Source organism: Natator depressus, chromosome 4 (genome assembly GCF_965152275.1).
Source record: "Natator depressus isolate rNatDep1 chromosome 4, rNatDep2.hap1, whole genome shotgun sequence".
NCBI lineage: Eukaryota > Metazoa > Chordata > Testudines > Cheloniidae > Natator > Natator depressus.
This window is the reverse complement of record NC_134237.1, coordinates 120,911,948-120,937,898: the sequence shown is the minus strand read 5'-3', so window position 1 is coordinate 120,937,898 and position 25,951 is coordinate 120,911,948. Positions and strand designations below refer to the sequence as shown.

Here is a 25,951-nt window from a genome sequence, read left to right as displayed (position 1 = left end):
CACCAAGTGAAGGGTTTCTGTTCATATTACTATCTGATTCCAAAGAGAAAAGGAGGTCTCAGACCGCTCCTAGACTTGCAACATTTAGCCTCTGTCATCCCCTCCGAGGATCCAGGCAACTGGTACACTGCTCTTGACATGAAGGATGCATATTTTCATGTCGCTATACATCAGAGCCATAGAAGATTCCGAAGATTTCTGGTCAGCAACACCCATTATCAGTTTATGGCAAAATGCATGGTGGCCGTAGCTGCATTCCTAATTAAAGCACGGATGCAAATATTTCCGTCCCTGGACGATTGGCTGATATGAGGTCTGTTCAAGCTCCAAGCAGAAGTCATTCTATCCTGGATCTGTCCCTTTTCAGTGTTCTGGTCTGTTGATCAATGGGGACAAGTCAGTACTCTCCCCAGCTCAGAGAACAGAATTTATAGGGGGGATTCTGACCTCTGTAGTTGCCAGAGCATTTCTGCCTGAAGCCAGATTCCGGACAATGTTAAACATTTCCATAGATCTGAAAGCCCATCCACTTACAACAATAAGAAATTGCTTCAGACTACTGGGACACATGGCCTCCTGCGTGTATGTGATTCGGCATGCCAGACTTTGTCTCAAAAAGTTGCAGGGCTGGTTCAAGTTGGTTTACTCCTCCATCATCACTCGTTGGACATGCTGATTTAAGTACTAGCCTCCTTGGACTGGTGGTAGATGGATCTGGCCAACGTATGTAATGGGAATTTCCTTTACCCCCTATTGACTCTGGTTACAGATACTTCCTCTCTAGGTTGTGGAGCTCACCTACCACACTACCAACTCAAGCTGTGTGTTCTCAACAAGATTTGACCCTCCACATAAACATGAAGGAGTTGTGGGGTATTCATCTGGTTTGTTGATCTTTACTCCTTCAGATGAAGGGAGAGAATCTACAAGTCCTCATGGACAACGTTGTGGCAATATTCTATATGAATGGGCAGGGAGGGTTCAGATCAGATTGTCTCTGTGAAGAGGCGATATATCTGAGTTTTGTATTGCCAATGCAGTACATCTCAAAGCCTCCTGGGAGTTCAGTAAGCAGATTGTTCAACAGAGATCACAAGCAGACTCTCAAGCTGAATGTGGTGAGATTAATTTTTCAAACCTGGGGGGATCTCTCACATAGACCTATTTGCTACTCTTCCTAACAGAATGTAGTAGGTCTTTTGTTCCAGGGCAGCGCACAGTCAGGGATCTCTGATAGATGCTTTCCTACTGTCTTGGAACGGCAATGTGATATATGCCTAACCTTCCATTCCGCTCCTTCCCAGGGTGTTGCTCAAGCAGGATCATGCTCGTATGATCCTCATAGCCCTGGTGTGGCCACACCAGTGTTGTTTCTCCAGTTTGCTGAGTCTCTTGGCAGGGCTTCTTTGGCACTACCTCCAGAACTGTACCTGATCTCTCAAGACTGCGACCTGCTACATCCCAACCTGGCTGCTCTCCATCTCATGGCCTGGATGCTCCATGTTTAATGCCTTAGGAAGCAGAGTGTTCAAGGAAATGAACAAAAAATTCTCCTGAATATCAGAAAGCTATCCACTAGATAGACTTACCTGTTAAAGTGAAAACGATTCTCCTTATGGTCAAAACAGACGGGTGTTTCACTAATCCTAGGCTCTCTCCAAAGTATTTTGGATTAGTAGTTCACCGAAAACAAGGCCTATCAGTTAGTTCCATCAGGGTTTACCTGGCAGCTATCTCTGCTTTCTACCCTCCAATTGTGAGCTGCTTCATATTTTCTGGTCCGATGTCAGATTCTTAAAGGGTCTGGACAGGTTATATCCCCATGTCATAGATCCCTTCCCTCTCTGGGTCTTAAATCTGGTGCCAGAAAGGGTGATGGGATTGCCCTTTGAACTGGTTGCTGCCTGCTCTTTGCTGCATCTCTCTAAGAAAGTAGCATTTTTGATAGCTATTATCTCAGCGAGAAGGGTGGTGGAGTTATGAGTGTTGGGAGCTGACCCTCCTTATGTATTTTTTTTATACATTTGTGTCTGCACCTCAAATTCCTGACTAAGGTAGTATCAGAATTCCACCTCAGCCAGGGCATATAATTACCAGTGTTCATAAGGATGAGGAGAGGCTCCATACCTTGGATATTAGAAGGGCCATTGGCCTTTTATGTGGACAGGACTAGATCTTTCATGTTGTCATCCCAGCTGTTCATCACAGTTGCAGATAGGATGAAAAGCCTTTCAATCTTGACGCAGAAAATTTCATCCACGATTTTTTCCTGCATACACCTATGCTATGAAATTGCCAATATACCTCCCGTAGCCAGGGTGGTAGCTCTGCAAAAGGTCAGGCAGCTTCCACAGCTTTTTTTGTGGGGAAGGGGGCTGGGGCTCAAATACCCATTGCAGACATTTTGTAGAGCTGCAGCTTGGTCATTGGTACATACAGCATAAGTAGCAGTAGAAGTATCTTAGCTTTCCAGAGATGTAGCAAGTTTGAACAAATAGCTCTTCAGTCCTTGTTCAAGTAGACTCCGAATCCCACCTCCCAGTTTGAACTGCTTGTGATTCACCTGAAGTGGAATGGACATGTGCAATCACTTGAAGAAAAATACCTTTTCTGTAACAGTTGTTCTTAAAGATGTTGCACATGTCCATTCCATGGTCCACTCTCCTTCCTCTGTATGGAATCTGGTGCTAAGAAACTGAGTGGGGTCTGGTACGACTCCGACTTTTGTACCATGGTGCAGCAGCAGAAGACAGCAGATGCTGCCTGTGCTGCCCCAGTTGGTACTGCCAAGGGAAACATCTCTGACTTGGGTGCACACAATCCTGAAGTGGAATGGACATGTGCAACACATCTTGAAGAACAATTACAGAGCAGGTTAGTAAACCTTTTTAGTTCTCTACTACTCTTGCTTTTTTAGTGACACTTCTGCCATAGTATTTTTTGGGGGTAAGTAAAAGAACTGATGATGATGTCTTGAGTTAATGCATAGTACTTGTACTACCAGTAAGATAAGAGTCATGATAACTTTTTTGCAGGTTTGTTGGTTCCTGTGGAAGATGAACACCCTACTCTTTTAATTCTTGGAGTACTGCTCACACTAAGGTATCTAATGCCATTACTGCAGCAGCAAGTAAAGGATACCAGCCTGAAAGGCAGTTTTGGTGTAACACGAAAAGAAACAGAGATTTCACCTTCTCCAGATCAACTTATACAGGTGAGAGTTGAATGGTAACTCTTTCAAAGTACCAATTGGCTTATGAGCCAGCAAACATCCTTGTAATGTACAGTATAATGGATTTCTCATGTTTGTTAACTATTTTAGTTCTGAGTTGGGAGGGGTTCAGAGTTCACTTTTTGTCAGTATTATTCATTATTTGATTATATGTTTGCCCAGTGACTGGCAAAATATAAATATCACTGCAAAGCAAAGTGCAATGGCAATATTATGAATTAGTAGTCCTGCAGGAGCAAAGGACCATCACAAACCTTGCTACCTTCTGCTTCAAGTGCAAAGCACACTTATTTGACTTGCCTTCTCTAATATAGCAGTGTGTACCTTTTTAAAAATAAAAATCCTACCAAAACAAAACACATTGCACACAGAGTTTTTCTCTGCGGGGAGAGGATGAGAGAAAACAAACTGCATGTGACAGATGTTAGTCACGTCACTTAGTGCACTACTGAAAGTTGCTTAGAACCTGTGGCTGCAAGGGTGGTATAAGTCTATTTAGAAAAGGAGATAGTTATAAATATTTACTACTAAGGATTCTTTGATTTATAGGTCTATGAATTGACTTTGCATTACACTCAGCACCAGGACCACAATGTTGTGACTGGAGCTTTAGAACTATTACAGCAACTTTTTAGAACACCACCGCCTGATCTTCTTCATGCCCTGACCACTTCAGGAGGCATTACACAGGTCAGTGTATCCAAAGACGAGTCTATCAGCAGAAGCCGCAGTGGAAGCATAGTGGAGCTTCTAGGTAAGCAATATTTTTGGCGTTTTAGCTGAGAGATCAACACACACTTTGCAGGCTCTTTAAATTCCTTAGTTAGCCAAAATGATTAAAAAAAAAGTGTGTTTAAAACCTGTGTGTGGAAACTTCAGGCTTTTTCAGAAGCAGGTGTGCAGGTTCTTTATGCATATAGAGGAAATTGGTAAAGATTGGAGTTTGGGACAATATTCTTAATATAAATATCTTAATACAGTCTTATGTTTTGTACTTGCCTCCTTTCGTTTAACCAAAAGTTGTAAGACCACCATTCTAATTGATAACTTTATGAGAAAATTAATACCCTTCTTACCAATCTTTTGACCAGGCAGCTGTGATGCGTGGAAAGCTGATCTAATAAAAATGTACATTAACTATGAAAGCTCATTGCCAGTTGTCTAGTTTATGATCAACAATGAGCATAAATTCTCAGTGTAACTATTAAGCTTGTCTATAATTTTCTTTAGGTTTTGATGCTCTTGTCTATGAAGTACATGTTCTTATAAATAAAATATTAACTCTTTTTAAATTTCTGAAATGAAAATCTTCTTTTCCTATTGGATTTTTTAAAAAAACTTCACTTTTATGGTGAACTCATTTTTTATATTAGAGGGAAGAATGAATATTCCAATCGCTCTGATTTACAAGTTTGCTGCTAATAGATAGTAATTCAGCAGCCAGGCAAAAAAAGACCACGACACTGCAATGATAAATGAATAGTATATTTTTAAAAGTGAAAAACTTCAGCTGAGTTCTCCCCCTCCCCCCTCAGAGTGCAAAGAAGTGTCTGAGCACAACATTTTAGAGCTACTCTACCTGACAAGGATTGAAACCTTAAAGGAAACACATTTTTCTATTTAATTTCTAATCTTTGTCTAATGGCCTTATGACGCAATTAGAATTCCTTCTTAATTTTAGCAGCTCTGTTCTTTTCCCTGATTTTGTTACTTTGTGATTTGCAGCTAGAGGGGGGTCTTCATGCAGCCCTGTTCTGTCAAGAAAACTAAAAGGTGACTATCTTCAGAATCACAATTGCTTAATCACATTATTTTCTGATTTTTCACTTGATTGTCTTGCTAAATTTTAATTTCCATTCACTAATGTGTTCCTCTTTGCAACTGGGATTGAAGAGTATAAATCTAATTTTTGTCAGAGTTTGACATTACAACCAAGATATAGTGAAATAATTCAAAAAGCAGAAACATTATTACTATTTTTTTCTTTGCTTTGCTGACAGAATTATCCTGATCATTACTGATGCAGCTTTCACTTTTTCAGCAGCACTTCTAAAAATTAATCTCTGAACAGGGCCCGGTTACAACAATAATTTGTTTTTTTTTACAACAATATTTGACCTGTAATGAAACAAACACAACAGTTGAGACAAATTGGAAAATTATGCTTTTTTGATCTTTCTCACTGTTGCATTCCTTCACTAATGCATGTGTATGTCTTGCATGTTTTAAAATGCCACTTGTGGTCTGATCTGGTCTGTCTGTCCTGTGATGACTAACACTGCTCACTTATGACTGTTACCTATCATTTTGATTTTTTTTCTCTGTCACTGAGGTTTATGTCAAAATCTTAGTTTGAGCTCTCATCCTTAAACATTCTGTGCACAGTTTGACCATAATAACGTACTTCATGTTTAGTCATACTTGTGTAGTTTTCCAAAGAAGCTCAATAGCAGGAATGGAGCCATTATAAACACCACCCTAGGTCAGGATTCACTAGTTCTGACTCCTGCTGTGCCTGTGCAAAATCCCATTGGCATTCCCACATTCTGTGTGGGAACTGTGGTCTGTGCTAGTGAATTCCAGTATAGGATTTGGGGTAGAGAAGGCAGTATAAGGGAGAAAAAACCTTTCTTTGGATTAACAGTTTAGAAGTAGAATGGGGATTCAACAAGCATGTGTTGCCTCTACAGCAATTAGGGCCTCTACAGCACCTAATTTACATTGTTCCAAATATGCTCTTTTCCCCCTCTAATTGGTGATTTTGTGTGTATGAAAATAAATAAAAAATAAACTAGCCTTGACCTCAGTGTGATAAGAAAGTAGCTTAATGTGATTAAACTCTGATATTGCAGAATGAGGTGGATGTTTGCGAGCTACAGTGATAGGTCTATATAAGACTCTTTTTAGGAAAGATAAAGGAAGAGATCGTGTTTGATAAAGTAGAACCTATTTCTATATGAATCTGGAAGCCAGTTTACTATGCAACAAAATAATTGAACACCACGTTACACTATATACTAATAAAGGTATAATCTTTGTTTTTCATGTTTGGTTTAAATGTTTTGAATATAGCAGTAGGTCTTTAATAAAATATGTTTATACGTTACTAATAATGATTATAGATTAAACAGTCGTTAAATTCAAAAACATTAAACTCTCTACAATTAATGAATGAATATAATCTTCATTTGATAAAACACGTTTTCACATCTTGTATCATTGCTTAATGTCATGGTCCTGCCTGTTAGATGATCGTGAAATGAGAGCTGATATTGTAGTTTACATGTAGTTGCATGTAGTAGACTTTGAGGTCAGAAGGGACCATTGTGGTCATCTAGTCTGGGGCCTGCAATGTGCAGGACATCAGAACCTTAACCACCCACTCCTGAAATAGATCCCTGACCTCTAGCTGAGTTACTGAAGTCGTCAAATCATGCTTAAAGACTTCAATTTACAGAGAATTCACCATTTACCATAGTTTAAACCTGCAAATGACCCATGCCCCCATACTGCAGAGGAAAGCAAAACCCCCCAGGGTTTCTGCCAGTCTGTCCCAGGGGGAAATTCCTTCCTGACTGCAAATATGGCAGTCAGACCCTGAGCATGTGGGCAAGATCAACCAGGCAGATACCTGAGAGAGAATTCTCTGTAGTAACTCGGAGCTCTCCCCATCTAGTGTCTCGTCTTCAGCCACTGGGGAGTTTTGCTACTGGCAGTTGCCAATGGGCCACATGCCATTGTAGGCAGTCCCATCACACCTTCCCCTCCATAAGCTTATCAAGCTCATTCTTGAAGCCAGTTAGGTTTTTTGCCCCCACTGTTTCCCTTGGAAGGCTGTTCCAGAACTTCACTCCTCTGTTGGTTAGGAACCTTCACATAATTTCGAGCCTAATCTTGTTGATGGTCATTTGTTCTTGGGTCCACGTTGAGGCTTAACTTAAATAATTCCTCTCCTTCCCTGTTGTTTATCCCTCTGATGTGTGTATATATAGAGACAGATAATATCTCCCCTAATCCTTCTTTTGGTTAGGCTAAACAAGCCAAGGGTTGAACTACAGTTATTGTAGTATCCTAACGGAATTTCTTTACTTGTGCATGTTTTAATCCCATACTTCATGTTTATTCCTGCATTTTTCAGTATAAATGAACAGCATATTCAGTGTAATTATCACAGTTCTTCCTATGAATTTCAAAGATGCATTCCTCTTTTAGAGAAGACTTTTTTAAAAATTAGCAGAAGTAGATAGTTGCATTGAAGTGGATTTCAAATTTTGCAGTTTACTGGCATATAGAGCATTGGGGTTCTTCTCTTTTTGCTGGGAGTGGGCCTACTGGACTTTTAATATGCTCCCCATGGGTCAGTGGGTGGAGAGGTGAGGAAAGGGAGGGAGAAACACAGCGGCATTTGATTCCACTCCCAGCACTCTGTAATATCCTGTACTCACCCTGAAGCAGTAGCACCAAGAATCTGGTTTTAGCTTTGGTTCATGTTTGGGCTATATTTTGAAGGCTGTCTTGTCAACCATAAGACTGAATTTTCTAAATGAATGCTTACATATTGGACCACAACTGTACGGCATCTTAAAAACAAAAGGGCAATTATCTGGTCATTTACATGGCCACATAATCATATTATACAAAGGGTCCTGAACAGAGCTAAAGTTGACATCAGCTTTTGTTCATAACCCACTTTGCACTTAATCTTAAAGGTTACCTTCTTGGGAAACTAAAAACTGTCCTTTTTGGTTTCTTTAAAATGTCTAAATGCATGAAAGATTGGAAAATGAAATATCGTCTTCCCTAGTTTTGGTGGAGGAAATCCTAGTAGGAGTTTTCTCATCCCTTCATGGGTATAGGTGCGTGTATGTATGATTTATCATTGATAGTGTGACTGGCCTGCACACAAAGTACAGCGTCTGTCCTGAGGACCTTGAAAATCCAGAATATGTGAATTATAAAAAATGCGAGGAAGCTTGGAGCAGTGGGCAAATTAGTAGCATGCTACTTGTAGTATCAGAGAAGTAGTGGCTTTTAGGAAGGATTTGAATGAGGAGAAAGTGTTGAATCTTTCCAGGAAAGTGTTTATTTTCCAAGTTTGTCCAGGTTTGAATTAAATAAGTGTTACAATTTTGGATTTTAAAATTTTTTTTTTCCAGAAAAACCCACTCTCTTGGTAGTTCGGTCTTCACTTATCTGTTTTGAGATCATCCCACTATTCCATTTTTTGCTAGCGGAGTGGAGAATTCAAGACTTTACATTTCAGTTGTAAAAACCAAGCCAAAAATTACCATTCCTTTATGCATCAAGGAGAAATAAAAAGGGCAAAAACCCACTTATTTTCCCTTTGTTGGTCACCTTTAATGATCACATACTGAGTCTTCTATGCTTGAGGTTCAGAACAAAGTATGACCTTAAGTATACTCAACCATTTTCAGCATGATTTAAACTACCTGTAACTTATATAACTTAATTATTTTAAAAATATGTTCTTATGCTTTTACAGCATAAAAAATAAAAAAGAGAAGCCTAAACATTTGTTGTAGAATAGATTTTTTTAGTTGTCTTATTTTTTTTTGCATTATTTTTCCGGAGTACTGTAGAATTGCACAATTCCATAATGCCACAACTACATTTTTCCTTATGGTGCTCTGGATAAAGACAATTCTGCAACTCTGTATTATCAGAGCTGTGTTTCATTTTTTTTCTTCACATGAAAAATACAAAACCAAGAATGTTAAATGCAAATATCTGTGTTAATGCAGCCTTGTGGCTACATCATAAAAGAAAAGGAAATTGGAAATGCAAAACAGAATTCTCTGCCACACATTTTGGATTACTGGTTAGTCTTTCTAAATATGTAGTTTAGTTTACTGTATAGTATGTGTCACATAAGCTGCTAATACCATTATCATCGCAATAACTCTTTTGTTTCCTGGATCTTTTTAAATGTTTTATCTTATTGCATTAGGTGGGGTTTTGCATCTTTATGTAACCTATACACACTTTTTTTTAAAAAAAAGTATTATAGCCCTAGTTGAGCACCCCGTTATGGGATTTATTAGGCTGCTTTATTAAACTCAGACTTTGCATCCCCCACATGCTTTTGAATTTACTGAGTGTAAGCAACATCCAGCCATGGACTTGCTCTGGCCTTTCAGGCTCACTCCTGGGGTGCAGACTGCAATGCTGGTACCCCTTCTCGGGATGTGGAGCCCTGCAGCTGAACTACCCTCGATCCCAAGACTAGTGTGGACCTCCCAAGTCTCACCAGGAGCTCATGCATGCCTTCTTCAGAGTTCCATCCTCGTGGGTACTCTGGATTACTGTTTCACCCTTTGGGGATTTTGTGACAATTAAAACCAGTAACACACAGACTTTGCAAACACACTTCTAAACCACACACACTTCCTTGGCCAGGTCTATATTTTGAGTACTTTGCTGGTATATCTATATTGGTACGTGTATGCTGGCAGAAGGCTCCTAGTGTAGATGCAGGTTGTACCAGCAAAACTGTGCTTTTACTGGAATAACTGCATCTACATGAGGGGCTTTTGGTGAGACAGCTGTCAATCGGGGATCACACCTCTTTACACCCCTGACTGACAGAGCTATGCTGGCAAAAGTCTGTAGCGTAGACCTGGCCATAGACAAAGCATACGGGATATACAGATCTATGGAAAAATATCAAACACCTGCATGTGAAACCCTCCTCCGTTTTCTCACCCCTTCTGAGAGCCCTTCGGGTCTTAATCAACATCTTCCAGCAAGTCCAGAATTCTCCAGCCCTTCTACTCCTGCCCAGTCTTGTCTTCTAGTTTTGATATGCTACCTCCTTGTTAGAGAGTTTCCCTTTTAACAGCAGAATCCAGTACTCTTCCTGTCCTTTCCTTGGAGTATTTCCACTCTGTAATTCTTTATGGCCTGCTGTCTCCAACCCTCAGTCTTTGTTACTGGGGATAAGAGACATTTGCAAGCCAAACATTTGTGGCTGGTAGAATTTAATACCCTGATAAGGCAAGGTTATTGCAATGCTGATGGTCCTTAATGTCTGCTCTATTCAGGGGAGACACCCAGACCTTCTCCCTTTAAAACAAGAGGATTGATGCAGGGATACAATGAAAGCTATCAGTAAGGGTATAAACATACAGGGGATTCATAAAAGACTGGAATTCATAAGTTCACATAAACAGATCCCCAAACTGTGTCACAAAATAATCAGCCTTCGCTTTGTCCTTTCGTCATTGTCCACTTCTCTCCTGACTACATAGTAAGATGCTGTCTGCTCTTTCTCTTAGTTATTCATTTTACCAATATTCATTATTTTATAATAACCTGGATATTTTTTCAGTGCAAGGATAGATAATTTACTTCAAAAAGGGTAGAAATTTTACATCAGACACTTTTCATGTGTGCAGTGTTGTAGCCGTGTTGGTTCCAGGATATTCGACAAGGTGAGTGAGGTAATATCTTTTGTTGGATCAACTTCTGTTGATGAGAGAGAAGCTTTTGAACTTAAATGGAGCTCTTCTTCAGGTCTGGGAAATGAACTCAAGAGTGTCACACCTAAATACAAGATGGAACAGATTGTTTAGCTCTGTGATACTCTTGAGTACGTTTCCCAGCCCTGAAGAAGAGCTTTGTGTAGCTTGAAAGCTTGTCTCTCTTGCCAACAGAAGTTGGTCCAATAATATTACCTAACCTACCTTGTCTCTTTTTTTAAAAAAAAGAATTTAGACTGTTTCCAGGGCATAGGATAGCATTTGTAGCGAACTTAAAAATTCCATTGCTGCGTCATTTATCAGGTAAAGTACTTTTCGGCGAAGAAGACGGCTTGGAGGATGACCCTGAAACGCGGTCAGAAGTCAGCACTGCAACTTTTGCAGGTAGGACTGCATTCTTTTTAGCACTTCTGCCTTTCTATAATCTGTTCAGCAAGTCCACCTTGAATAGCACATAAGTGTCTGTTCTTAAAATATGATCGACTAAAAATGGAATAGCCCAACGCTACATACAGTTATATTTTACCATCACCTTTACCTTTACGATTTATCCTTTGTTCATTTATGAAGTGTGGAGATTGTTAAAAATTTAATTCAACTGTGTCAAAGTTTGACTTAGACTCACAATTTATCAGACCACTCTGTTTTATTAGCAAAGCTGCTCTGCTAATACATTTAAAAGTGAGCCCCCCGAGTGGGGCTTGTGTCTTTTAATTTATACAGTTTTTTGGAGAACAAGTTACAGAGAAGTTACAGACAAAAGAAGAAAAAGATTTTAGTCACCACCCTTCGAGATCCCTGAGACCAGTCACGTATCTTCAATTACCTGCCACCCTTAACAATCTGCTTTAACAGCTTCCAGTTAACTTAACTAATTGCCCTTCACACCTTCCATTCTGATGCCTGCTTCTTAGACGTGCTGGCTCTATCTTAATTGCTTCTCCATTCAAAAGCTAACTGTCCCTACGTGTGCTCCCTCAGATACTTTGTAACATGTTTTGGCATGCCCTCTCATATACAATGTATCCAGCATGTCCCCTTATACAAGGTTATACTTATACAATGTTATACTTCCACAACTGTGATTATGGAATTTGCGTAGTTGAGGATTAAAGGGGAAACAGCATAAAAGCTGTTTAATGTGGCATCATGTTTTTAAAAGAATCATTATTTCAAAACTTAATTTAAAGGGATAAAAATGAATTTAAAATCTAGAAAGAGTTGAAAGTAGTTTTAAGTACTACACATGTTCCTGAGTAGTCCTGCCAATCTTTCTCTTTACAATTATATTTTTCCTATTTTAACAAAATGTTTCTATTCATTATTGTTGTGTTGAAATACCTGAAAATGAGAAAAAGACTGCCTATACACAATGTGCTGTGAAACGCACTAAGTAAACAAATTGAAATCTATAGAATTTTTTTTTATCATCTTTCTGTCTTAGTAATCTTGGTGTTTCTTGTGACAGTAAGTAAATAAGCTTTCACAAAGTGTTTTTGTTATCACACAATTTCCCTTTAAAATATCTGCCTACCTTCTATCTTCCTCATTCTAGTCTCTTGCAACAGTTTTCTTGCTGTTATTTTAAAATGTTGTTTTTAAAGTGCTGTTAGCAATCATCGTAACAGAAGATGAACAAATAATATTTTTTTTAAAATAGAAGATGCGTACTGTTTAGAAACTCAGACTCGTATCCAAATTTGCATATATTTTCTTATTGAACTTTAAAACCCTGCTTCTGGCATCTTTAACCCATAGTTTAAAAAGATGGTTCTTGGACTGCAGCGTTCAAATCCAAAAGGACTAAATATGGGCCTTCAGGTGCTGGTTATACAGCCTTCATAGAAGAAGCAATGAAAAGTTAAAAAGGCTGTACTATACCTAAATGGCTTACAGGCATTTATCTCCCTAGCAATATTTTATTGCTTCATTCACTGCTTCCTTCTAAATCTTTTTCTTTAATCCAGTTTTATATTGGGGTGCAAAACTGAATTTGATTATTTTATTTTTCTTTGGTGTTTTAATCTTTTCCTTAAAGTGTATACAGATAATATTTTCTTGATAGATGACTTTGGATCACTAATTGCTTTTTGTTTCAGCCTCTATGAAGAGTGAGATAACCAGTGAATTAGCTTCTTCATCAGGAGTATCAACAGCTGGATCAATAGTAAGTTCTGCAGCTGATCCCACAGGACATGACATCATCACTGAGCAGCCACGTTCACAACATACTTTGCAATCAGACTCTGTAGACGTGACCAGTTGTGATTTGGCCAGCACAGCTACTGAAGGGGAAGAGGATGACATGCTTAGTCGGAGCTCCAGCCAAATCAGCACTGTCCAGTCAGACCCCACTATGGACATGAATGATGGCACGCAGGCTTCTTCACCAGTTAGTGATAGCTCTCAGACTACCACAGAAGGTCCAGATTCAGCTGTGACCCCTTCGGACAGTTCTGAAATTGTAAGTGTGCAACGGGCAGAGCGGGTATCCCAGTCTTCTACTGAGGGTCTCGACATATCTCAGAGCTCCTCCATGGAGGGCCCAGACTTGGACACATCTACTTATTCATCTTCTGCTTTTCCGTCCTCAGCTAATAGCACTGAAAAGGTCAGCAGCTCATAGCTTTAACTGAGCTTGACCTCATTTTAACACTTTCACTGCAGCTTTAAAAAATGAATTGCTGTTTATAAAATGTGTTTGAACACAAGGCTTTAAACTTGACCTCTAAGTATTAAACACACTATAAAATTACTCTTCTCACTAAAAGAATGAAAATATTAATGGGTTTTCATGAGAAACTTTCTAAATATTACATGCTTCTTTTTTAATAGTATGTTAACCCTTAAAACTAACTAAATTGTAAACCTTCAGTTTAAAAGGGCTAGTGAAAGTGTTAAAGGGTGAACCTTCCATTTGGAATAATAGATAATACCCCTCAAGTCTGAGTGTTTCAACCTCATGCTTTCATGTTTCATATTCTGTGGCTTATTGCCTGTGCTTTCTCCCTTGGAAATTGTTTTACTATCTCTTGTTATACCCTCTTGGAATTTGTTACACCTCTACCCCAATATAACGCGGTCCTCGGGAGCCAAAAAATCTTAGCTCGTTATAGGTGAAACTGCATTATATCGAACTTGCTTTGGCTTCGAGCATTTCCGTTATTCATAGTCACTTCCCGCCCCCGACCCCTCAGAACCCCAGACCCATTGACACCCCCCCCCCTCCACTCCCTGTCCCCTGACTGCCCTAACCCCTATCCACACCCCCGACAGGCCCCCTGGGACTCCCACGCCCTATTCAATGCCCCTGACCGCCCCGCCCCCAGAACTTCTGAACCATCCAACCCCCCCTTGCTCCCTGTCCCCTGACCGTCCCCCGAGACCCTCTGCCCCTTATCCAACCCCTTGGCCCCGGTCCTGCACTCTAAACACACTGCTCAGAGCAGCATGTCGGAGCCAGACATGCTGATGTGCTGATCCGCTGGAGTGCGCAGCCCCACCCCCCAGAGCGCTGCTTTATCGCATTATATCCAAATTCGTGTTATATTGGGGTAGAGGTGTATATCGTTTGAACATTGCATAATTTCATATATACCACATATTGATGCTTTTATGCTTGCTTCAAGCATTTATTCAGTAGTGTACTCTACAGATATTTCAGCATGTCCATCTCTTTTTTTGGTGAAGATGTCATGTAGTTGAAAAAGAACAGTTCAAAAGACACTAATGCTTTTTTTGGTTTTTGTTTTAAAAAAAGTTTTTTTCAAGGGATTTGGCAAACGACACAATCAAATGCAGATGTGTAGCATATCAACCCTCAATTCAGGCTTCCAAATGTGTTGTCAGTGCTTGACCTAAAAGCAGCTCTGTGAACTTATTGAAGATAAGTTGGGAAGAATAAATGACCTGTTGAGTTATTTTTAAAAATGGTTATTTTACAAGTATGGCAAACAGGTACTCTTGCACAAAAGTGGGGTCAGACTGTGTAGGAGAGGAATGGTAATATTTTCTCAAACTCTGACCAGCACTTAAATGCTCATGATGCAAAAATGAGCTGGTGTTCACAGTAGATAGTACAGATCTTGGTAATAGGATTGACCCTCTCCTTTCTTGGAAGCTCCTAGTAGTGAGATAGTTAACATTGTTGATGTTTAAATGGTCATCCTCAAGCTTCAGAGTGAACACTATATTCAGAAGAATTGGAGAGTTCCCACTTCCCTTAAAGCTGTTGCTTCAGGCTGTCTGCATGTTTGGGCTAATATAACTGCATTGGTTTAGACTTGTTCAGATTTTGACAGTTATCTTTGCAATCATAAAGACTGGAGTCTTAAGCTTTTTTAAATTCATAAATATTAAGACCCAGAAAGGACAATTAGAATCATAGACTGACCTTCTGCATCACACAGGCCATAGACTCTCACTGAGTACTTTCTGCATCAAGCCTGTAATTTCTGTTTGAGCTATAGCATAGTTTTTAGAAAGATACCCAGTCTTGATTTACAACTTCAGGCTATGAAGAATACAAGATATCCATAAGTAATTAAATAAAGTTTAAATCCTAAAGCCCTAGATTCCGCCTTAACGGAGAAGTACCAATTTGCTGAGCTGGATGATCACACTTTACAGATACGTCCTTCACTGGCAGTTTTTAACACTTACATATCTTTTATTTCCTCCTTTCAGTGTTTAGTATGCTCGCTTAGCGCATAACCATTGCTCTAATGTACTGGGATTGTGAACTCTGGAAATGAACAGTTAAGTTTGGACACACAAGGTTGTACATAGTTCTTTTCAACATGAGTTGCAATCTAAAATTATCAAAGGCTTTCATATTTTCTTGGTACAGTAACTTCTTGCTTAATATTGTAGTTACGTTCCTGAAAAATGTTATTTTAAGCGAAACGATGTTAAGCAAATCCAATTTCCCCATAAGAATTAATGTAAATGGGGGGGTTAGGTTCCAGGGACGTTTTTTTTGCCAGACAAAAGACTATATTTTACATGTGTACACACACACACACATATTTTTGTGTGTGTGTGTATATATATATATTATATATATATAAAATATTTGTTTGTGTACATATACAGACACACACACACATATACACGGTATAAGTTTTAAACAAACAATTTAATACTGTACGCAGCAATGATTGATTGTGAAGCTTGGTTGAGGAGGTGAAATTAGAGGATGGGATGTTTCCCAGGGTGATCTAGCACTGGCTGAGCCCTCAAGGGTTAACGCATTGTTGTTAATGTAGCCTCACACTCTACAAGGCAGCCTGAATGGAGGGAGGGGAGACAGCATGTCAGAAAGAAACGGAGAGACACACACACCCTGTGTGTGTGTGTGTGTGTGTGTGTGTGAGAGACTAGCATTGCCCCTTTAAGAATGCTGACCCCTTTCTAAGTACACTGTCTTTTTAAGAAGACCAGCAAGTTGAGACAGCTGCTGCTGCCAGCAAGCTCCCTCCATCCTGAGCCCTGTTCTCTCCCCCCCCCACACTCTGTGGAGATGGGGTAAAGGAGTGGGGGGGAGGAGAGGGACACCCTGACATTAGCACCCTTCTCCCCTCGCTCTCCCTCCTGCGCCCCCCCCCCCCCCCCCCCCGCAAGCAGGAGGCTCCTGGGAACAGCTCCAAGGCAGAGGATAGGAGCAGCACACACAGTGTGCGGGAGGGACGGCTGAATTGCCTGGCAATTGATAGGCTGCTGCACAGGGAACTTAGGGGAGCAGGGAGCTGATGGGGGGTCCACCCTGTTTCCAAGCCCCCACCAGCTACCTTCAACTGGCTGCTCTTTCTGCAAGCAGTGGACAAAGCAGGTGGCTGCCAAACAACTTTATAAGGGAGCATTGCACAACTTTAAACGAGCATGTTCCCTAATTGATCGGCAATGTAACAACGAAACAATGTTAACCGGGACGACGTTAAGTGAGGAGTTGCTGTACCTGTTTGGGAAATCCAGTACATACCATCTTCAGTGAGGTTTAGTGATGCTTAATACATATATAAAGTGCCTCTGAAAGGCATCTTGTACTGTAAGTTGATAATTATTTAAACAATGAACTTGGAAATACCCAGAGGTCACCTGGTATTCAGCAAACAGGTTAAGAGTTAACCATTTTAGATGCAATCATAAATACTTGGGTAAATAGCTGATGTGTGCATTAAAATGCTTGAACTACAAATCATAACTCAGCAGCTCCAATTCAAACCCAGTGAAAATGACCTTTAATTAAATGGGCAATTAATAGTGAAGAGCTTATAGTTGCAGATCACATTCAGTCTCTGAAAATGATCATTATAACAATTATTAAGCTTTATTAAAATTGCATGAAAAATTAACTGGAATTTTTATGAAGCAAACAAATTGCTTAATATTCAGATATTTAATTAAATACATGTAAATTCATTCAGAACAGAATTTGATGATGGTATTGCAACAAATGTAACTGAAGTTAGAATTTGTCCTGGTGAATCTTATTGCGGTTTCCATTTGCTTTGGAAATCATGTTCAGTCATTATGGAACCCTACAATGCCATTTCTAGTCACTTTTATTGTGAAACCATAGTGTAAAATACAAATGCATTTTAAAAACCAGTGTTTGAAAAAGTTTTTATTTATCTGCCAAAACTTGAGTTCAGGGTTTGGAATCTTTTCTGCAACAGCTAATCAAAACACAGTTATCTAAAATCGTACTTCCTACATTGTCATAAGCTTTCCCCCAGGAAGTGTGGAACACTGAACTTGAGTTTTGGCAGGTAAGCAAAAGAGAAACTGCTTCACAATTACTGTTCAAAAATATTTATTTTAAACACACATTAATGTAATGATTTGGCCTTTAAAAATATTTTAATCTTTGTCTATTTGTATTATTTTATTATATAATATTTTGTATTTGTTTATTTTTAACAAATTTTTAACCATGGCAATAATAAAGCAGAGTATTAGTGTATAAATCTAAATCTCTTATACGTTTAGACAAGTAAAGAGAGAAGTTAGACTAAACATATACACAATAGGATTTTGAAATCCAAATAAGTGGAGTGAAAATTCTGAAAGTGGTTATATCCTATATGATCAGGTGTGCCAGGCTTGCCTTTTTTGTGTTAAATTTGTTATCCTTTGGGCTGTGGGCTTTTTCTGCCTGTTTTTGTTTGTGCAGCTTCCTGCCATTATGAAATCCAAGAATGCAATTTCTTCTTCTCTTGAAGATATATCATTTTAATTTGGTATTTTGTTCGATATTTTAAATGCTTTCTGACTTAACTGTTTTTTTAAATTTATAGGCTGCTTTTTATTTGCATTGTATAGAGGGTTGATGTCATAAAAACAGTGAAGGGTGTTTCTAGCTAGTTTATGTTGGAATGGGAGTTGAGGTGTCACTGCGTCTTTCTGCATGCTTATTTAATTTTTGTAAGTCTGGGATTTGCTGTATGCAGAAGAGGACCTTTTCAGGTCCTTTTAATATTTTAAGGAGACATATTATTAAATGATAAAGATTTGTTCCATAATTATATGGTTGGATCTTAGACTTTCATAAATTAAAGACAAGAGACTGTCCATAGTCGTTTCCTGGCCAGTGCATGATAGGAATGCTAAAGGTAACTGACTCAATCAGCATACTGTTTGTGTATTTATTTGCATATCATAGTCTAAGCAGCTAAAATTTCTTGACAGCTTAATTGCTATCTTTCACTTTAATGATTTACATGGCATTTTGCAGCCAGGAAATTAACATTTGCCTTTTGATAGTATAGCTGTGAAATGTTGTTTTGCTACTTTTTTGGTGGTGGTCTCTTTACATTAATTAAATAAGCAGCAGGTCCATAACATTAGTGTCAGGGGTTGGATTTTTAAAAAAAAAAACTCATTTCCATTGTAATTTGAGTTAGAATGAAGGGATAAAATGAGAATGTCTTGAAGAGGTCCAGGCTATGTTTTGTGGTGCCCAGTGGGATCACGGCTAGATTTCCATTACCCACATACTACATCTGAGGTCATTGGAGGGTTTGGCAGCAGGACTGGTCAGGTCAAGTTGAGGCCTTAAAAGGGGGTGGTGGAGGTTGATAGCAGCTGGGATGGAGGGTCAGTTTGCCTCACACCAATGAGAAAGGCCCAAGCAGTACTACAGAGGCAGGCTCCAATCTAAATCAGGCCTGTGAGCTATCGAGATCACAATTGCATCTTGAAAAAATGAGGAATCTGAGAAGTGTGGGGCTAGCACGTAGCTGCACGCTCATGCTAACATGCATCAGACTGACTTTGGCTTGGAACTAGTTCTGAATTACTAACATTGCATACTTATGCTCTGACTTGTGCACTCAAAGTTAGTCTACTCTAAAAGTCCACTTCTTGTTTATCTTAGGTTTTAGAGGGTACTGAAAGCCAGTATTCTGGAATGCAGATTGGACAGCTGCAAGATGAGGAAGATGAAGCTGCAAATGTTCTCCATGATGAATCCTCAGATCCTTTCAGAAATTCTTCCCTTGGTATGTTGATAAATAGGAAAAATCAACTACAAAAATAGTAGCATCTTTCATCTGATTTCCAGCAGGACTGATTACCTGTTTTATGTCTACCAGAAACAAATATAAGAACATTCTGATAAAAGTATAAGATGAATCTTCGTATTTTACTTGTTAGTTCGAGGCTACTTTTTTTTAACTGTTTGGCAATAAACTTCAGTTAAAAGTCTGTGATTTGCATTTATGTTAATTTACATCTTAAATGTGCTATGTATTGCTTTTTTCTGAAGCCCTTCAGCACCCACACTTATTGAAAAACATGGGCCATAGCAGGCAGCCTTCTGACAGCAGTGTAGATAGATTCATGGCAAAAGAAGAAGCAGTAGAATCTGGTGATCATGAAAATAAGGTAAGACACATTCTCTCACTCGAGGTGGGTTTTTAAGTTAGGTGTTTGTTAAATTTTCAAAACAAGCATACATGAAACAGAACCAGTGGAATTCTGCATTATAAGCAGATAATTTGGTAATATGTACAATAGTTGGTATACTTTACAGTGTATGTCCCAGCTTAAAAAAAGTGCATTTCAGTCATCAACTTTCTAACTTGTAATTAAAACTTCCTAGATCACATAAATACACTATCTTGACAACTTACTTATACAAAAGATGGTATAATATTAGGCAAACATAAATAGACAAGTCATGCAATTAAGGGTGTTAAAACTGTAGAGAGAAAAAGAACTCCCCCTTGCTGTGTGCATGAAGAGTAGCAAAGAGGAGATGCTCAAATATCATTGAGCTGACCACCATCTGCGATGAACATATACAACAAAGAACTTCCAAGGAGTTCAAGTTGAATGCAATGAGTTTTATATGGAAAAAAAAAATTAATCCCCAATACTGAAAAAGTATGCCAGATGCTCAGTCATACAGTTTAAGATAATAAAACAAATTTGGCAGCTTCCAGAAGAATGTTAATTTTGAGCTGGGTTTCCATATTATGTTTCCAGAAAGCATAACTTTGTAGTCGAAGGAGTCTCCTGGACAGTCTTTTGTCAAACAGCAAGTCTAGATAAATAACAATCTACCAGAACTGTCATATTATAGTTTTCATTGTGAAATAAGAACAATTCTAGTGCTGGTGGTGGCATCTTTGTAAAAATATTTGGTTTTAGGGCATTCTCACAGAAGATGTATTTAATGTGCCTCTGATTTCTTACCAGGGATCCTAGTTTTTAGTGATAAAAAAACCAAAATTCTCTGATTAAACCCCTGGCTCCCATAAAATCCATGTTTTTCCACGTTTAAAATAAAATGCTGAACTTTAATTTCCGTAGCCGCAATATAAATAGGTGTCAGTTGAACACAATGTTTAATGGATATATTCACAATTTTTAAGCTGGCAGCCCAAGCCCTGCCCATTTCCCCGATTATGCTACTGTATATGATTCTATTTTTTTCAAAAAATATAAATTAAAGAATCTCTGTAAAAATGCAAATTCTGTGTTTTTTTCATGGCAAATAGATTTATAGGATCCTTGTTTATTACTTAATGTTTCTAAATTGTGTTCCCTTTTATGATTTTTTAATTTAAACGTAATCTTAAAAGCATACATAGGACCTGTGATTTGCTTTTTGTAACAGCCTTCCAGAATAAAGGGAGATATAGGTCACTACACAGATGGAAATTCTGCTCCTCTGGTTCACTGTGTTCGTCTCCTGTCTGCTTCTTTTCTACTTACTGGGGAGAAAGGTGGTAAGTTGCTCTCAAAAACAGTGATGGCTTATTGTCTGCCTCAATATACAAAACAAAGTGTGATCACTTTATCTAGTTGTTTGACAGCTCTTCATCGGCTGAGTGTATTGTTTTTTCATGACAGGACTTTAAAGTATGACAGCAGCTTGTAAAGAGCTTTGAAAGGATTTCTAGCCTATTTCATAATTGCTGAACCTAGTTTTGACCTGCTCGTTCCTGATAAAATTATTATATTACTGTAAACTTGCTAGTCAAATATTACGTTAAAAAAAAAAAAGTATTCTAAAGGATATTTTAAATGGTAAAATAACCAGATAACTTGTTTTAACTCCTCCTTAAGACGGCAATTCTTGAATTGTAATCAGTGGGGAGCTGGCAGTCACATGATGATGATGATGATGATGCCAGGAGCTCCTCCATTTTACCAGTGGTTTACATGGGTGTCTAGATTTTGTATAGCATAGTTAAGCGTGGGATACTAGTAAAAGCAACTAGAAACAAGGAGGTGGAGCTTGCTTAGACTGCTGTTGCATAGGCGAAGGAAATGGATTTTTCTGTCTTGTACCAGAGCCATCAGCAGGAGTGGAACTGCCTGCTATCAGTGAAGCCACCATCCTCCCCCCACCTTTGTTACTTGCTATACTACTGTCAGCTGTGTTCTCATAAGTTCTCTTATAAGCTTAGTGTGGAGACTGGAAGGGGAAGTCTTCAAGGAAAACCTAGGTTGTTCAGTTGTTCTAGGAGGCGGTGTTTATAATTTATAGCAACTCTCCTCACAAGATATCAAAGCACTCCAGAAATAAACAACTGGTTTATGCATCTGTGAAATCAGCATACTTACATCAAAAGAGTGATATGAGGCTGAAGTGATTCACCCAAAGTCACACACTGTCTTTGGCAAATCTAAGTACTATTTCCCAGGCTCTTGATGTCCATACCTTTGTACTGAAAAAAAACAAAACCCAGACCTTCCTCCTATGCTCTGCCTGGGAGGACCTGGTTCGTGAGGGGTACCTTATTTTCATTTTGTTCTTGAGCATCCTATGGGACTCCCAGAAATAAGACCTAGCTCCTGTCCTGAAAAGCTTATAATCTAGTTGTGGCTATAAACATTAATGATTAAGGCTACGATTTAGTCATGGAAGTCACAGAATCCGTGACTTCCAAAGACCTCTGTGACTTCAGCCCTGGCGGCTGGGAGCTGCAGGGTCCAGCAGCCACTCACAACAACAGGGAGCTGTGAGGTCCCCTGCCACCTAGGGCAGTGGTGCCCCCAAGCTCCCAGCTGCCGCAGGCAGGGAACATACCCCTCAGTTCCCCGGCTGCCGGCGGCGGCATGCGGGACACCAGCAGCAGAATGGGGGACCCCTGCGGCTCCCCGGCGGCTTCTGCCGCTGGTCATAGGGGGACCCCAGTGACTCCCCACCACCGTGGGGGTAGAGGGAACCCTGCAGCTCCCAGCTGCAGGTGGTGGTGTGGGGGCCTGGAGCTTCCAGCCACCTGGCATCTGCCCACCCCTTCCCATTTTATCATGGATATTTTTAGTAAAAGTCAGGGTCAGGTCACAGGCTTCCATGAATTTTTCTTTATTGCACGTGACCTGTCTGTGATTTTTACTAAAAGTATCTGTGATAAAATCTTAGCCTTATTAATAATCACTAGTACCACTCTGCTCTCTGTCAGAACCTAAACCAATACCCCAGCATTATATGAGGGATGTTTTTAGAGGTGCCCTCTTTCAGATGAGGTGTAGCGCACACAATTCCTGATCATTTGTGGATAGTAAAACCTCCGTAGTACTTCTGCAAAGGTAGGAGAGTTTCTCAACCTCACTGTCCCAGTCACATTCCAATTTGGGTAAATAATTTCTGCCCAGTGGAAATTCTCCTTACAGTTTCAATTAGATGTGGCTGTGTTAGACCTGAGTGACTGATTTGTTTTTCCTCATTCTTGAGCTCTTGTCTGCTTGACCTCAGAATGTAAGAATACTAACAAAGGCAAAAGGAATCTTTCCTCACCCACATTTGCTTACTATTATTACTATTTACATTACCATAGCACTTAGGAGCCCTAGTCATGGACCAGGACTTCAATGTGTTCGGGTGCTGTACTAACTCAGAACAAAATGGCGGTCCCTGCCCCAATGACCTTACAGACCAAGTATATGACAAGAGATACCAGATGGATACAGACAGACATGGAAGTACCTGGAAAAGTTGAGATATAACTTGTCAGCATGACATGTAGTGGTCCCTGCGCACAAGTGGTCCCTGGTAACAAACCTAACCACTGTCAAATTTTTTTTGTTTTTTTTTTTTTGGTTTTTTGGTCAAGTTTTCACGGCAAAGGAGAGTTTTGAGGTGGGTAATGAGAGAGCTTTGCAGATGCTTATGGGAAGGAACTCCCAAGTGTGTAGGGCAGCATGGGAGAAAGCACAGCAGTTCTTGTTTGAAAATTTAACACGTGAACAGCACAGGCTGGCATCATGAGCTGATTGAAAGTGAGCATCGACAACTCGATAGCAAGTGAGAGATGATAGGTAGTGTGTATATTGGTAGTGGAAGGCCTTGAAAGTGAATTAAAACAGTTTGTTTGAGGAAATGGAGAAGAGAGCTAATGATGGGATTCAAAGAGGGGTGACCTGGTCAAAGCAAACAGTCTAGGAAAATGATCTTTGTAGCAGCATTCTGAATGGATATGAGTGGGGAAAGATGGCATTTGTCAAGGCCAGAGACAAGATGAGAGTTTTGACTAGTATTTTAGTTGCTTGGCTGGATAAGAGAGGCCATATTTGAGAGAAGTTGTGCAGAAAGAATCAGCAGTATTTAGATATAGATTGGATGGGAGCACCTAAAGAGAGATGGTGCCCAGATTACAGGCTTGGGTGACAAGCAGACATTCTTTCATTTTTATGCCTTTAATAAAAATTCTTATGGGTTTCTTAATTTCCTGTACAAATTAACACAGTTTAGATAATCTAGAATACTGTATTTTGAAACAGCAATTATTTTGCCTTTGGAACGCACCATGCTGCAATAAAATGTCAGGGAGCTATTTTCAAAAACGCTTTCTGGCGTAGTATGCCCATTCCTTCTTTTTACATGGATTTTGTCTGCTTCTGCAGTGGGGATAGCTGTAGTTTTAAAACTTAGATAAGTGTGTCACACTAGGATTTGATATATTCTTTCCTGTCCTAAACTATCTAATATTGTGCACTGCTAATGCAGCTCCCACATTCTCAGTGAACGGAGAAAACTAATGTTTAGCAATTGGAAATTTTTTAGGAAGGAAGTGCTGTATAAATGATGCTAATAATTAGATGCAGTTATTGGGTCTGCATTAATACCTCGTCAATAGTATTTGTCCAGGTTAAGTTGTAACAGGATATTAATTTTGCTCTTTAATAATTGAAAGTAGTTACTTATGTTCAACATTTTTTTTTTCTTTTTTACAGCTTTAGTTCCTGATAGGGATGTGAGGGTCAGTGTAAAAGCATTGGCAGTAAGCTGTGTTGGAGCAGCTGTTGCCCTTCATCCTGAATCTTTCTTCAGCAAACTGTATAAGACACCTCTTGAAACCATGGGAGAAGAGTATGGTATGTTGAGGTTACATTACAGTTCCCTACTCTTTTTTGCGAAACATTTTAACTAGTTGACTTTTTAATACATAATTGAATCCTTGTCTAAACCAGTTCAGTTCTTTAGGGTACACAGAGCTCACTCAGTACACGTATACTAGCCACGTCACATCAGTTTAAGTATTACTCTGTGCACACTACTGCTGTCTTAGACTATTTCAGTTACAATGCCCACATTTCCCAACTTAACTATGAGAAGCGATGAACACCGAGAATTTGCAGCAGTACCAGTGCACTATGGGACAGTAGCAGGAGAACTAATTAAATCATCTCTGCTTGTCCTCAGCTATGCTGGCACTAAACCAATTAGTTTAACCAGATTTGAATATGCTAACGGTAATCTGTTCTAAATGATCAGCCCCTTTCACAACTGTTTGTAAACCATTTGGTGTGTCTGTGTGGATGCAGTGTGTTTTACAAATGGTCTAGGGTTTTTAACAGGTTTTAATTTTTCTAAGTGTCGACCAAGCCTTAGTGTTACACTTCAGGAATCCTATTTTAGATCTCACCATTACTATACCCAGTGCAAAATTATATGTCTAGGAACAAAGAATATAGATCAGACTTAGGATGGGAGACTATCCTGCAAAAATAGTGACTCTGCAAAGAAGTTAGGGGGCTTAGTTGATAACCAGTTTAAAATGAGCTCCCAGTAAGATGCAGTGGCTAAGAGGGCTGATGCTATCCTTTGATGTATAAATGTAAATATCAAATGGTATTACCTCTGTATGTGGCGTTAATGAGACCATTACTTTAAATGCTATCTACAATTTAAGAAAGGATGCTGAAAAATTAGAAAGGGATCAGAAAAGACCTACAAGAAATATGTGAGATCTGGAAAATGTGCCTTATAGTGAAAGACTTTAAGGTCAGTCTATTTAGTTTATCAAAGAGGAGTTTAACGGTTAGGTGACTTGATCATAGTCTAAGTACCTACATGGGGAAAAGATTTCTGATGATGATTTTGGACTCTTTAATCTGAGAGACACAAGAATAACCAGATCCAATGGCTGAAGGTTGAGACTACACAAATTCAGACAGAATATAGGATACAGATTTTTAAGGGTATAATTAATCAGTGGAATGACTTACCTAGGGACGTCGTGGATTCTGCTCCACTTCAAGTTTTAAACCATGGTAGGATGTCTTTCTAAAAGAGATAGTCTAGCCAGCCAGAAGTCAGGGGTTTGATGCAGGAGTTGAGTGAAATTCTATGGCCGGTGTTATGCAGAAGGTTAGACTAGGTGATCATAACTGTGGTATTTCTGTTTTTTGAAAAGTTTGTTTCTGCAGCCTACTGTCTCTCACTGTCTGGGTATCTGGGCTGCGCTCCTCTATCTGTAGCTCA

General features: G+C 39.3%; 1 protein-coding gene across 1 annotated transcript in view; it reads left to right on the top strand.

Annotated features, from left to right (window-relative positions):
• The window catches only part of HTT (huntingtin), a 181,156-nt gene that overhangs the window by 22,118 nt on the left and 133,087 nt on the right, over positions 1-25,951 (top strand). The window contains exons 8-16 of the mRNA XM_074951777.1: positions 3,036-3,214; positions 3,782-3,986; positions 4,958-5,005; positions 11,035-11,115; positions 12,831-13,195; positions 19,109-19,232; positions 19,499-19,617; positions 20,855-20,966; positions 24,421-24,561. Of these exons, the coding sequence (XP_074807878.1) occupies positions 3,036-3,214; positions 3,782-3,986; positions 4,958-5,005; positions 11,035-11,115; positions 12,831-13,195; positions 19,109-19,232; positions 19,499-19,617; positions 20,855-20,966; positions 24,421-24,561 (1,374 nt within the window). The remainder of the gene's footprint in view (positions 1-3,035; positions 3,215-3,781; positions 3,987-4,957; positions 5,006-11,034; positions 11,116-12,830; positions 13,196-19,108; positions 19,233-19,498; positions 19,618-20,854; positions 20,967-24,420; positions 24,562-25,951) is intronic.